This window comes from Tachysurus fulvidraco, chromosome 9, assembly GCF_022655615.1.
Source record: "Tachysurus fulvidraco isolate hzauxx_2018 chromosome 9, HZAU_PFXX_2.0, whole genome shotgun sequence".
Lineage (NCBI taxonomy): Eukaryota > Metazoa > Chordata > Actinopteri > Siluriformes > Bagridae > Tachysurus > Tachysurus fulvidraco.
Window position 1 is genome coordinate 26,192,957 of NC_062526.1, and position 12,997 is coordinate 26,205,953.

General features: G+C 39.1%; 1 protein-coding gene across 1 annotated transcript in view; it reads right to left on the reverse strand.

Moving 5' to 3' along the window:
* Positions 1-348: 348 nt before the first annotated feature.
* LOC113660593 (obscurin-like) overlaps positions 349-12,997 on the reverse strand; it is a 79,572-nt gene continuing 66,923 nt past the window's right edge. Inside the window, exon 11 of the mRNA XM_047818192.1 lies at positions 349-432. Within this exon, the coding sequence (XP_047674148.1) occupies positions 374-432 (59 nt within the window). The 3' untranslated portion in view covers positions 349-373. The remainder of the gene's footprint in view (positions 433-12,997) is intronic.

Here is a 12,997-nt window from a genome sequence, read left to right on the forward strand (position 1 = left end):
TTTATTGTCTCTGAGGTTCTGATTGCATTTACAATCCAGGGCCAAGAACATTACAACATTTTGTGAAGAAATAATACAATGTGTCTAGTTTTTAATGATGCATCTATTGTAAAAGTGAAACAGGCTTCAAAAGCATGTGAGCATCAGATATAAACCCTGTAAATGATACACCTTTAAATCTAACCACACACATTCCATGATTTAGAAAATATTATTAAGCATAAAAAAGAAAGCTGAAAGTCTAAAACGGTTGGAGAGAACAAACCGTGAATAAGAAATGAAGCTAATGAATTTATTAAACTATTTATGCAGGAATATTTCTGAACAAATCTCTTGATAAATGTTTTGATGGATCAGTGAATTGAGTTCTTCTCTACTGCAGACTCACTGTTTCCTCTCCATCACCTTTGCTGTAATGGACTGTACCAGAACCTGGAGAGTAAAATAAAGAAAAAAGCTCAGGTCATATGGATAAAATGGTGGTAAGTGGATGATAAACTTTTCACAAAAGCTAAAAGGTGGTTGAACCTTTCTTTATGGTTTTGCAATAAACCACAGCCACGATAATATGCAGAAAGATCACGGTTACCACGGCAACCGGGAAGTAGATAAAAGAATCTAGAGAGACATCAGCAAAAGACAAGGGATCATAGTGAGAATTAAAAGCAGGTCAGAGAACAAAATCAGATGGTCTGTAATCATAAACACAAACACAGACGAAGGACAGAACAGAAATGCTTCTGATTTTAATATTTTATCTCTTATATTATAAGACAGTTTTGTCACCAAGGCTTGATAAATGTACATCACATTATTTTATTAAAAAGCAGTAATTCACATAATAATTAAAAAATATATAATTCCCTTGTATAATCTACTGAAGGGTGTTTTACCTTTCACTGTAAGGTAAATGTATGTTGTCATTCCTCCGATCCCACACCTGTACAATCCTCCATCCTCTACAGTCAGGTGTGATATGAGTAGAGAGAGATTTCCTGGAGAATGAACATTAAAGACCTGAACTCTGTCTGTGTAGAGATTTGTCTGCTCCTTTGGGAAGATCTTTATGTCATCAGATCCTTTATAAAATCTCCATCTGAAAGTGTGTGGTTTGGCTTGTAGTTCAGAGCAGGAGCAGGGCAGAAGGACAGACTGTCCCACGATTCCAGTCACATCCACTGTCTGTTGATTCAGTCTGCAACCTGGAGAATGAACTAACATCAACATATTGTTAATCGGTCATGAGATTATCACTGAAGCAACATTGTGAATATAAAAGAATCATTTACCTTTAACAGTGAGTCTGATGTATCTGTATTCATCAACTTTAACACTACACCTATAAAATCCTCCATCCTGTTCAGTCAGGTGTGATATGAGCAGAGAGAGATTTCCTGAAGAGTGATCATTAACCAGCTGAAATCTCTCTTTGTACTCATCACTCTCAGGAGATATCTGTGTCCAGTTATTTCCATCTGTATTTTTCTTCCATGTGAATGTCTCAGGTTTGCTGTGGAGCTCAGTGCAGGAGCAGGGCAGCAGTACTGAGTCTCCTGTGTATGCAGTGATCTGTTCTGTCTCTCTGTTTCCTTCCAGCCTGCATCCTGTATGAACACACCAGTTAATGATGTGTTAATGAGCAGTTCACCATCTATAACATCTCTACAGAACTACAGACATCCTGTAACTCCACAACTCACTGAAATCCACAGTAAGGATGTAACTGAATATGAAGAAATACATGTAAACAGATAACATATACAGACATCCTGTAATCTCTGTTCACAACTTTCTTGTTCAATAATTACTAATTTTATTATCTGTCTAACTCTTCCATCTTCAGCCTATTTTTGAGCCTCTTGCTTCAAAACATCATTCTCAAATTAAAATGAGTAAATCTCAAAAACTACAGGGTGTATTTGAAAAAAAAAAAAAATCTGGTACCAAAATAAAGGTAACACGTTATGCTTCAGAATTAAACGTATTGCTTCAGGAAGTACAGATGCATCTCAATAAATTAGAATGTCGTCGAAAAGTTTCATTTATTTCAGCAATTCAACTTAAATTCGAAACTCGTGTATAACATACGTTCAGTACACACAGACTGAAGTAGTTTAAATCTATGGTACTTTTAATTGTGTTGATTTTTCCTTAAGTTTAAGGAAAAAGTGTGGAAGAAAAAGATGCACAACCAACTGAGAGAACCACAGCCTTGAGAGGCTTGTCAAGCAAAATCCATTCAAGAATTTGTGTGAATTTCACAAGGAATGGAATGAGACTAGGGTCAAGGCATCAAGAGCCACTACACACAGACATGTCAAGGAATTTGGCTACAGTTGTAAGTAACTTTTGTATTTCATTTGGAAACCAAGGTCGTAGAGTAGGAAGGGTGGAGAAGCTCATAGCCCAAAGTTTCCACAATCTGTGATGATTTGGGGTGCAATGTCACCTGCTGGTGTTTATCCACTGTTTTTTTGTTTTTAAACCAAAGTCACTGCACCAGTTTACCCAGACATTTTCATGCTATCTTCTGCTGACCAGCTTGTTAAAGATGCTGATTTCATTTTCCAGGAGGATTTGGCACCTGCCCACACTGCCAAAAGTGTTGGTGCTGACCATGGTATTGATGTGCTTGACTGGCCAGCAAACTCACCAGACCTGAACCCCATAGAGAATCTGGTATTGTTAAAAGGAAAATGAGAAACAAGAGGCCAAAAAATGCAGATGAGCTGAAGGTCGCGGTCAAAGAAACCTGGGTTTCCACTAGGGAAGTACCGATACCACTTTTTCTCTTCCGATCTGATTCCAATACCAGCGTTTGCCGGTACCGGCCGATACCGAACCGATATCTGTGTTCTTTTCTACCTTTAAAATTAAAGAATGCATACAACTCGTTTAGTTATTAAGATTTATTTGTTTCTGGCAAAGAAATACAAAAATGCCCTTATTACTGGATGAAAAATGAAAACACAAGAAACCATAAAGAAGTATTAATGCAGTAGCAAACAGTACTTTTAAAAGTTAGTGGTATAACAATCTAAACCCTATATACTGCAATTATAAAATTAAATTATTTTCTGAAGAAATGGCAATATTTTAAAGTGAATCTTAAATTAGAACTGTTGAAACACAATGCAAAATGTATTAAACAGTAAACCTCGCACCCAAATGAGCGACATGTTTAACACACTGAGGTAAATGAAAGGGCGCCTGCTAAACTTGCCTGTCTGTCGCAGGCAGTTGTGCAAGATATTTCCTATAAAATGTATTATATTTATTTTCATTAATGTAATTTAATATATAAGTGTATTTTTCTTATAAGTTCAAGCAATAATCTAATGTTTGCTGTTCATTAATCAACAACCACGGGCATGGGTGTCGGAAGTAAATAAAAAGTGGGCGTATCCTGTCCCACACACATATAATGGTTCAGATGCCCATGGATTTCAGGAAGCAGGCGCATGGTCAATAGGTTTTAGGTATAATGCGGAATGGAGTTTGATTTATTAGGGCATTCCTCAAGCAGAATGGATTCGATTGGCGGCTCTAAATAATAATATTAATAAAAAACACATATGCGCTGAATAGAGACGGTAAAAGTGTGTGGGTCCAATATTATTAGTCTTAAAAAAGTGGGTGGGTCCTGTTCCACCCACTTATAATGACCAGGGGTATCAGATTTGGATCACGCACCACCGATACCCGATCCACTCAAAATGCTTGGATCGGTGCTGATACCGATCCAAAATATCGGATCGGTACATCCCTAGTTTCCACACCACCTCAGCAGCGCCACAGACCGATCACCTCCATGCCATGCCGAATTGAGGCAGCAATTAAAGCAAAAGGAGCCCCAAACAAGTATTGAGTACATATACAGTAAACGAACATACTTTCCAGAAGGCCAACAATTCACTAAAAATGTTTTTTATTGGTCTTATGATGTATTCTTTTAATTTTTTGAGATTGGTGTTAATTGTGGATTTTTGTTAAATGTGAGACGAAATCCATCACAATTAAAAGAACTAAAGACTTTAAATAATTCAGTCTGTGTGTACTGAATTCATATAATACATGAGTTTCACTATTTGAGTGGAATTATTGAAATAAAGGAACTTTTCCACAACATTCTAATTTATTGCACATAGAGATGCACATCTATATATATTACCAGGTCAGAGTAAGAGAAGCTGGACCACAGCAAAAGATCTGTAAAAAAAAAAAATGACCAGGATGACCTCATGACCTAATGTATAGATAAAATAAATTCCAACCAATGTAACTTTTAACTTTAATTTTTGTTTTATTTTTTTTTAATTCCTAATTGACCATATCTGGCAATATAATTTTGCCACAAGGTACATTTTAAGACATCATAAGATAAAAAATGTAAAATGTTAGTTGATAAAACTAAGATAAGACCTGGCAGAAACTTCTTACTTAACAAGCCCGTAGGCAGGGGGGCTTCGGGTGGTTGGAACGCCCCCCCCCCCCCCCCACCCCCTGCAAAAGGTCCAGAAGTCATTTTTTAATGTGAATATTGTCATCATTGTTTTAATCAGTGCTTGTGACAAATATTCTGGGTTGCTGTTTCAAAGTAATATGATACATTATTGTAGCTGGACGTGTGTGTGTGTGTGTGTGTGTGTGTGTGTGTGTGTGTGTGTGTGTGTGTGTGTGTGTGTGTGTGTGTGTGCGCGCGCGCGCACAGTTCAGAGAGAGTTCTCGCAATACACTTTTCAAAGCAACGGTGAAGCATCGCCTCTGAATGATGGGGGAATGATATATATATATATATATATATATATATATATATATATATATATATATATATATATATATATATTTATTTATATATTTTTTTTTTTTTTTTTTTTAATTAAAAGGATTTCTATATTTTACCCACTCAGTAGTCTACAGCAGTGGTCCCCAACCTTTTTTTCGCCGCGGACCAGTCAATGTTTGATCATTTTACCGTGGCCCGGTGGGGGTGGGGGGTGGAGGCTATACAATTAAATTAAAATTAATAATTTTAATTTAATTGTATTTAAACATGCCTTTTTAACTCACTACAACGCTAAATCAATGAGAACCCTGAGCTTGTTTCTTTGCAAAGAGACGGTTCCATCTGGGGTAACAGGAGACAATGACACCCGAAGTGTGTCGCTTATGTCCAGTTTATCCCGTTGTTTTGTTTTGGTTGCCGTCACTGCAGAAATCCCCGCTTCACACAGATAGCATGTCGGAAATGGCGATAGGGATGTAAGTGCTGTGGTGGCAATCTCAGGGTATTCCGCCATGACTTTAATCCAGAACACCGGCAGAGTTTCTAACTTTCTAACGACGTCTGTTTCGTGCTCATTTTTGCTAATTGTGGGTTAAATTTGAGCAAACACAATATACACGTACACAAGCACTGTTAAACATGACAAAGTACCGGTGAACAGAGAGAAGAGCGATACACACCTTCTCTCTCCACCAAAGCTACAACACCACTGCCGCTTGCAGCCGCTCAGCTCCTAAACCTACGTCACCTAAACCTGGCCCGATATCATGATAGTCTGCGCATGCGCAGTATTGGTGCGGCTTTAGGTGACGTCTCTCAGTTCCCGGTTAACCTCTCGTCCATGAAAGTCGCACAAACCCGAGAGAATTACACTACAGTAAATAAAATGGAAATAATTTAATGTTCCTTGGGCGGCCCGGTACCATTTGGGCGGACCGGGGGTTGGGGACCACTGGTATACAGTATAATATTCATATAAACGTAGCGTAATTATAACTAGATTTGTAAAGTTCGTCGTGACTAACTTTGATGTTGGCTTTGACGGTGCAAGTATTCGCAAAGGCCGGTCCATTTTGGAGGCGAGTGGACAGAAAGATTGTGAAACCTACTGGACAATACTTTTGGAGATGAGCGGATATGAGCATTTGACGTGATCCGAATACCCATAAGGTAGTTCCCCTCATTGTGCTGAGTGTTTTGATATGTCACATGTCCATGTTGTGCAAATATTTAATTTCGCTTGTTTTTGGGGCGGGGCTACATGTGACATCACGTGACATCACGTCACGTCACCAGAATACCCGTGGGGCAGTTCCCCTCAATGTGCTGAGTGTTTTGATTTGTCACATGCAGAGGTAGGAAGTAACGGAGTAAAAATACTTCATACGTGTACTGTATTATTTACTGGTTATCAGACATAGACCAAGGATAGCGGAGCTAACAATGAGCAGCACGCCTACAAAAGGAATGGCTAATGTTAATTCAGAGGGAGTCACCGATGTTAAAATAACTAACAACGAGGACATTCCTGAACACACATGGCCATATATGAGGGAGATGTTTGAAATAATCGGCGTCAAAAAGGATTCCTGGCGAATGCGTTGCGAATTGTGCAATACTTTTGGCAAAAAGTGGCTACTGAGAGTTTTTACATTTCATGTCAATACTGCAGTCATTATGGGATTCTACTTATTATACTGCATAGAACAGTACATGCAATTCTTAATGTTCGATGTATTGTGTGTGTGAGAGCTTAGAGGACTTTTCAGAATTCCCTATTCAAGTCTATGGGATGTTTGACCGTCGACTACGGGAAAACCGAAAATTCCATCGGAACTCCGGAATAAAAACTTCGTCTGGAGTAAGGTCCTAAAGAACCTGTCCGAGTTCGGTGTAAATCGCTCGAAAACTTGCCGAGTTACAAACCTTATAATGGAAGTCTATGGGAAAAAAGGCCACTTTGAGCTTCCGTACCGGGAATGCCGGAATTTCGAATCGCTTAGAAAAATAGAAACAACAAACTTCAGACCAGGGTCTACGACATATCCGAATTTGGTGCATGTGGCTCAAAAGCCCTAGGCCGCATTTTTTAAAATACATTTTCGTCTAATAATAATAATAATAATAATAATAATAATAATAATAATAATAATAATAATAATAATAATAATAATAATAATAAGCTTATAATGGAAATCAGAATGTTGGCTTCTACAAAGCCAACATAATAATAATAATAATAATAATAATAATAATAATAATAATAATAATAATAATAATAATAATAATAAGCTTATAACGGAAATCAGAATGTTGGCTTCTACAAAGCCAAAATGATAATAAAACGTAGTGGGATATTCAGTGATATTCAGAGAGGACCACTTGTCATCCCTGGCCCTCATCCATACACACTATGACATGGCAGTCAACTTGGATGAAGCTGTGAACATATTCTCCAAATTACACCCAAGAAGATTGGAACTGACCAGTGTACTACATCCATAAGTGTCAAGACAAACAGCAACCAGCAAAGAGGCATTGACAGAGAGTCAAGAAATGATGATGAAAATAATTATTATTAATACTTCAGTAAAGTTCATTAAATCTATTCTGTTGTTAGTGTGGTCTTTAAACTTATGAACTTTGTATGGACTGACAAAGGTGGTACACGAGGAAGCAATTTGACAACAATGCAGTAAATAATTTAGGCATTCTCGTTGAGATAGCATGCTCGTTAAGATACCAGCAGACAAGTTATTCCAGCACAAATTAGTGCATAAAAGGTCACCAAAATGTAGTATTTGGACCACACAATTAAGTACAAAAATAGGTTTGAACAGGTCTGGGACGGGTGAGCACCCAGGGATGGGTAAGTCTGACACTTTTATGTGATGCAAGGAAGAAAAGCTTAAGCAAACTGTCCTTTGGCAGTCGTGGCCTAATGGTTAGAGAGTCTGATTCGTAACCCAAAGGTTGTGGGTTCGAGTCTCAGGCCGGCCACGACTGAGGTGCCCTTGAGCAAGGCACCGAACCCCTCAACTGCTCCCCGGGTGCCGCAGCATAAAAAAATGGCTGCCTACTGCTCCGGGTGTGTGTTCACGGTGTGTGTGTGTTCACAGCTGTGTGTGTGCACTTTGGATGGGTTAAATGCAGAGAACAAATTCTGAGTATGGTTCTCCACACTTAGCCGTATGTCACGTCACTTTTCCACCTGTTACTAATTCAATGTCTAGCAAAGAATCAGAGTTTTTTTTATTATATCTGCGAATGAAAGTTATGCTAAATATAAAAGAAATGCCTGTGATTACATTACTAGTCTCACAAATACCGATACAGTTTTTAGTTGACTCAGGAGCAGAACACGCTGTGATATGATTGTGTGAATTTTCTGTTTCACATAAAATGAACAATCACTCCCTGTTTATTATGTGAACATCAGGGATGTCAGTCATTGAGACATTCTCACCCTTAAGGTGTGAAACCGTAACTACACAGAAACTATTTGGATTTTTCTTTTTGATTTCTGAGTATTGCCCAATAAATCTGTTGGGTCGAGATTTGATGTGCAAATTAAATTTATATACTGTATAATCAGCACATCACTAGGCCTTAAGATAGAATGGGGAGATGACTCCAGCTTTGTAAATCATTATCTCAGATCTCTGCTCTATGACACAAAACCAGAAGCTACAGCATGTATAACACCGGTGTTCAACTCCTTGTTATAAGCTGGAGTTATTGTGAGACGTCTCCTGTCAAACCCTATTATTTCCATTAAAGAAAATAATCCTGTCAAATTTGAAATTTGTTCAACCAGAAGTGAAGTTCCTAGGACATTTAATTTCTGCAGAAGGTAAACAACTCGAGTCAAGTAGAATAGAGGCAATTCAGAAAATTCCAAAACCGGTAACAAAAAAAACAGTTCATGTCTTTTTTAGGCACGTGTTTATTTTGTAGGATATTTATACCCAATTATGCTGTTTTAGAGGCACCACTGAGTGCAATTGCTCATGGACAAGGCCTACTAGCACACAGCAAAGTGACGTGGACTGAGAATGCAAAAGCTGCATTTGAACGACTGAAACAGACATTACAGACGACACTGGGCATCCCTGACCCTAAGACTACTTGCACAAACTGTTGACGAAAAAGGAGGATGCATGACATTAGTTTGTTTCAAGGGCATGGGGGCAAACTCAGACCTGTGACAGCAGGTCTGCTCATGTGTCTCAGTGTGATGATGCTATGATTAAATTCTGTGAAAAGCTATGCCGTGCTCTCGCTGTTGTTTCTAAGCAGGTTGTCAAGGAACAGGTAAAATGCAAGTTTAAGAGTAAGCTGAAACCTGGTTAGTGGATTCTGGTCAAGGATGTCCGGAGGAAAAACTGGTCATCCCTGAGGTGGAGAGGACCTTTCCAAGTCCTACTGGTCACACCGACAGCATGTAAGGTTGATGGACGAGTGTCCTGGATCCATCAAAGCTACACACGGAAGGTTCCGGCACCACCGACGGACACTTGTGACGTGCACTAGATTACTGAGACACCCAATAGTCCGCTGGGCGGGCCCGGTGTGTAATTGAATACGGAAACGTATTTGCCCTGAAGCGCCATCACGTAGACTTAAGAAGTTGAGTCAATCTCAGTGACTGGGGGTACGGAAAAACAGTGTGCCGGGTGCCATAAAGGGAAAATGAGAGTTTTCTTGGTCCTGTCAGCACTGCTGATCATCTGGAGTGACCCAGCTTCGTCTCATCCACATGACAACAAATTCTGGAAATTCGCCAAATGGACGGTCAGGCAACATACTAATGAGTCATGTTACGTGTGTAAGGTGTTCTCAACGTCTACTACAACAACCACCCTGACACCTTGAAATGATACTTTTGACAACACTCTTACGACTATGGCCCAGGTCTGCATCTCAGAAACGTGCATATCAGGCAACGCAACAGAGAAGGAGCGCGGACATCGACATAAACGATACCTTAACAGAACTGGCGCCAGATGGTGTGAGAACAACACAGACAAGCCCACATGTATAAATGCACTAAGAACAGCATTGAAGATGGACACAAGTGTGGAATCAACTAGAAGAAGACCCATTTTCTGTTTTGTCATCACTGTTTTAGCTAATGCTTGCTTAAAAAGCCCTATTCAAACCACATTTTAGCACAAGCATGCATGATTACTGTAAGTCTAATATATGTGTATTATACAGATCAGTAATTGCAATAATGTTTTTTCCTTAGCAATTTTTATTTCCATTTTTGTGATTCAAAAGGGTGGAAATGTAATAGAAAATGTTGTGAATAACAAAAATGAACATAGAACATTCTGTAACAATATGCTCACACACCAAAAACTAGGAACAGCAAAAAAGTAACAAAGGGGAACTGAACTGTTTCCAGTTGCACACCAGGCTGAAGAAACAAGAACATTGCAGGCTGCAGGTGTGTGGAAATATAAGATTAGAGGAAGTCACGCACAGTGGAAGACACACAAACATAGCTCCATGTATAAAAGGAGAACTGCCTTACATCCAAGTAACTCCCTCTGTTCAGACTTAGGTTGGGACAGACTGACTTCACACTTGCAAATGTACTGAATAAAGAAGTTTGATATTCCACAGGACTCTGCTACGTTCTTCTCTGCAACTTGAGGAAAGTTCACTTGAACTATTATCTTTGATTAATAGAATAGAATTCCCTCCACAGTGTGTGTTTGTGTGTGTGTGTGTGTGTGTGTGTGTGTGTGTGTGTGTGTGTGTGTGTGTGTGTGTGTGTGTGTGTGTGTGTGTGTGTGTGTGAGAGAGAGAGAGAGAGAGAGAGAGAGAGAGAGAGAGAGAGAGAGAGAGAGATCAGCAGACTCACCTTCAGTGACATGAAGTTGTATAAGGAGGAGGAGAAGAAAACACACCTGCATTCTTCCTGAGGACCAAAACATTAATCCAAAGAGAGAATTAGAGCTAAACACACACTGACTGACTGCTGCATTGTGTCTCATCATAATGAACACCCTCACATTTAAAACAGGAAGTGCAACATAAGCAGTATGGCCTTGACCACATAGACGTGAGAAGTCTATCATGTCTTTTGCACAGCAGAACTGAGTTCTGGATCCTTGTTAATCATCTAATGATGATAAACTAATCAACTATTAGACATTTTAATGCATCTAACAAAAGCAGTGTGGTTTTGCATTTCTCCTTGTAAACCTGCATTACAGTTACCACAGCAACAGGTATGCAGGGAAGAGGATGTATACAGACGTCACCAATATCAGTAAGAACATGACCATAAAACGTGTTTCACTGAACTTTGCCTGTTTTAAAGGAAAGAGTGATGGATTGTATAAATGATGAGAAGAGTTAAATATGATGATTGATAAGGGGTTTGTATATTTGTTATTTCTTGTAAAATTGTATAACTCTTGAATAACTTGTATAACTGAGATCATTTACACAGAAGAGAAAGTTCTGTTCCTGGAGATGTTAGGAGAACAGGAGAACATCATGAGCTCATCTTTAAATAATCAGAAGTAATGCAGAGCAGTGGTCCCCAACCCCGGGCCAAATGGTACCGGGCCGCCCAAGGAACATTAAATTATTTCCATTTTATTTACTGTGGTGTATTTCTCTCGGGTTTGTATGACTCTCCATGGACGAGAGGTTAACCGGGAGCTGAGAGACATATATGTAACCAAAAGCCGCACCAATATCGCGCATGCGCAAAATATCGTGAAATCGGGCCGGGTTTAGGTGACATCTGGAGCTGAGCGGCTGCAAGCAGCAGTGGCGTTGTAGATTTGGTGGAAAGAAGGTGTGTATCGCTCTTATCTCTGTTCACCGGTACATTCTCATGTTTAACAGTGCTTGGTGTACGTGTATATTGTGTTTGCTCAAATTTAACCCACAAATTAGCAAAAACGAGTACGAAACAAGCCTCGTTAGAAAGTTAGAAACAATTATTTTAATTTAATTGTATACCACCTCACACACCTCGCCACCCCAGCGGGCCAAGGTAGAATGATCAGACATTGGTCTGCGGCGAAAAAAAGGTTGGGGACCACTGATGTAGAGTATCAACTAACACTAAAACGTAGACTTTTCATTCGAGTGTGTATCAGTGGTTTGTGGTACCTCTTCTGGAATGCGGTGAAGTTGTTGTGATCTCTGGTGTGGATGATAAAAACTATTTGGTTGCCTGCAAGGAGAGAGATTAAATATTTAAATGATTAAATTTTTTGATTAAATGTGCAATCTGAAGCATGAGCCAATCAACATACATATGTAAACTTATGTTACAACATCAGATTAATGTCATAAGATATAATGCATCTGCAACTACAGACAAATCATGTTGCAGTATGGTGTTAAGCTCACAGCACACAGCTACAACCATGTGGTTTCCTCACATAACCAGGTCTCTCAAGTGTCACGCATTGAGTGTGACAGTCCCTCATGTCGCTCTTTTGTCACACTCTCCCACCACACATTGTATTTCTCAAGCAGAAAAGCTTACTACATATCATATATTTAATAAGCCGCAGCGCCCAAAATGTATCAGTCCGCACCCTTGTCTGTATGGAACCGGGCAGGAATCAAGTGCATCTCCCCTGGAGTTCTTAGTCGAGTCTGACACTTATCAGCCAATCAAAAAAAGAGGCTACATAATAGCCGATAAGAAAATAGCACTATTGTATCTGGGTAAGATTTAACACAACAACCAATGAAAAAAAAAAACACATCCTGGAATTGTTCAGCATCATCCTCGTTCACCCACAGAGAAAAGCAATGGAGCTGCAAGCATCACTTTGAGCACAGAGTAAGTCATGATCTCCTGTTTTAATGTCACAACAAATTCACAACTTGTGTGATACAAACAATGACATTGTGACTGCTGTTAGAGAAAGTTTCCCAGATAATCAGCATCAGTTTGTCATGAGTGTCTGTAACTTAGCCTACAGTTTTACAGCCGGTTCACTGACAACACCTGCTCAGAACAAGTAGTCTAGTGCCAGTGGTTCTCAAACTGGGGGCCCTGAGATGGTGCCATGGGGCCCCGCTTTTATGACATTTTATAAAATAATGAATTTATCATAAATTAAAACTCAGAAAAATAAGGCCACTAACCACCAGCAATACATTGTATAAAAATATGTTTTGTTTAATTCAAATATTAAGTTTTTTAATGTTTTATGTCATAAATGT